Source organism: Diaphorina citri, unplaced genomic scaffold (genome assembly GCF_000475195.1).
Source record: "Diaphorina citri unplaced genomic scaffold, Diaci psyllid genome assembly version 1.1 scaffold61643, whole genome shotgun sequence".
NCBI classification, from domain to species: Eukaryota; Metazoa; Arthropoda; class Insecta; order Hemiptera; family Psyllidae; genus Diaphorina; species Diaphorina citri.
The window spans coordinates 1-2,269 of NW_007438912.1; the positions used below are offsets into that span (position 1 = coordinate 1).

General features: G+C 40.7%; 1 protein-coding gene across 1 annotated transcript; it reads left to right on the forward strand.

Moving 5' to 3' along the window:
* Positions 1–691: 691 nt before the first annotated feature.
* On the forward strand, positions 692–1,715 carry LOC103523953. The gene is made up of 2 exons (XM_008488963.1): positions 692–1,391; positions 1,672–1,715. The coding sequence occupies exons 1-2, from the start codon at positions 692–694 to the stop codon at positions 1,713–1,715; spliced, it is 744 nt and encodes a 247-aa protein (XP_008487185.1).
* Positions 1,716–2,269: the final 554 nt, after the last annotated feature.

Sequence of the window (2,269 nt, forward strand, 5' to 3'; positions counted from 1 at the left end):
TATTTGATTTTTCGTTGTGTATCCAGGATTTTGAAGTTGGTAGTCTTGCGATTTTCTCAAACTGGATAAGTGCCTGTTCTTCAAGTGTTTTCATAATTGGTTTGGTGTTCGTAAGGGCGTACATTGCGTTTATGGGTGTTGTTTTTACCGCTCCTGTAATTAGTCTTAGCGCTTCATTCTGAACTCTTTCGTACTTGGTTTTATTTGTTTCATTTGCCGTGATCAATATCTCGCCACAATATGTGAGGGTAGGTTTTATATAAGAGTTATATGTAGTGTTGAGCGTTTTCCTTGAACACCCCCATTTTGTACCGGCCAATCTTTTAAGGAGTTTAAATCGGTTTCTAGCCTTGTGGGTTGTATTTTCAACGTGTTTAATCATTCTCTTGTCCTACCCTGTATATACATGGTATATACAGGGTAGGACAAGAGAATGATTAAACACGTTGAAAATACAACCCACAAGGCTAGAAACCGATTTAAACTCCTTAAAAGATTGGCCGGTACAAAATGGGGGTGTTCAAGGAAAACGCTCAACACTACATATAACTCTTATATAAAACCTACCCTCACATATTGTGGCGAGATATTGATCACGGCAAATGAAACAAATAAAACCAAGTACGAAAGAGTTCAGAATGAAGCGCTAAGACTAATTACAGGAGCGGTAAAAACAACACCCATAAACGCAATGTACGCCCTTACGAACACCAAACCAATTATGAAAACACTTGAAGAACAGGCACTTATCCAGTTTGAGAAAATCGCAAGACTACCAACTTCAAAATCCTGGATACACAACGAAAAATCAAATACCCTAAAGACCCAGTCAGGCTTTATCCAAAAAGTAGCTGAAATCAAGAATAGCTTTAATATCCCAAGCAAAATTGAACATCTAAATCTAGTCATCAACCCAACTGAAAGCTTTGAAATAGACCACTCCCTGACCATCGAAGACAACTTCAGAAAACAAGATGTTGCTCCATCAGTAGCAAAAGTTAAAGCATTAGAAGTGATCAACACCAAATATCCTCTAGATCAATGGCTACACATATTCACTGATGGATCAATGCAAAACCCTGATGATGGAGCTGGAGCCGGAATATCTTGCGATTTATTCTCATTCTATAAAGGACTAGGTCCCTGTACCACTAACTTCGACGGTGAAGTAGAAGCGATAAAAATTGCCGTTCAACAACTCCTATACAGGACCAATCTTTTCTCCAGAGCTGTTATTCTATCAGATTCAAAGGCAGCCATTCAATCTATAGCAAATATGGGAGACTCACCAACAAAAGAAACCTATGACATCTATCAAATGATAAAACAATTGAAATCCTTGAACAAACAAATTGCTTTCCAGTGGATCCCTGCACACTGCGGCATTCACGGTAATGAAGTAGCAGACTCATTAGCCAAAAAAGGAACAGAAATCATTGCCACTCCTATGCGAAACGTCCCTTTCCATTCTGCAAAGAGATTAATTAAAATACAAAGCTGTCACAAACATAAAGCTTTTTTAAAAAGAGAAAGTTTGGGGAAAAAATGGAAAGACATAGTTGACAAACCTGAAATCATACCTCAGACACCTAGAAAAGCAGCGGTCGCCACCTTCCGCCTGATGACAGGTCATGATTGTCTTGCCCAACACCTCAACCGTATAGGCTGCAGAGAATCACCCACCTGTCCACTCTGCACTCAACAAGCTGTCATGAATGCAGACCACCTGCAGACATGCCCAGAACTCACGGATCAAGACAACATCATCGCAAAATATTGGGACGCGAGGAGGAAAATGACCTGATAGTCAATTCCCAGCATTTGATACCAGCCATATACCATGTGTATCAATACTTACTGATGGCTTCCCACTCTGCTTTAGACAGGGTGCCTAGTTTATGATGTCCCTGGTGTTCAGATAGATATGCCTCAGCATGACAGTAGTCATTCTCTTGTCCTACTCCCATCCCTGTTCTCTTACTAATGACAGTACGCTCGTTATAGATAGACTTGTGGGCTGTCTGTAGTATTTGAATCCGTGGAACAGATTTCGTCGTCACCCTATTCGGTAGTCATGTCACTAAGCTATGTGTGTTCCATATATGTCCCCTATCTGTCTTTACGTAATGACAGTATCGAACTCCTTCTATAGATAGACTGGTGGTCGCGTGTACGTATTTAATGGCCGTGGGACAGATTTCGTCTCACCCCTTCCGGTAGGTCGATTCGGTTGCGATAATAGCCTATGTGTGCCATATAATGTCCCAAT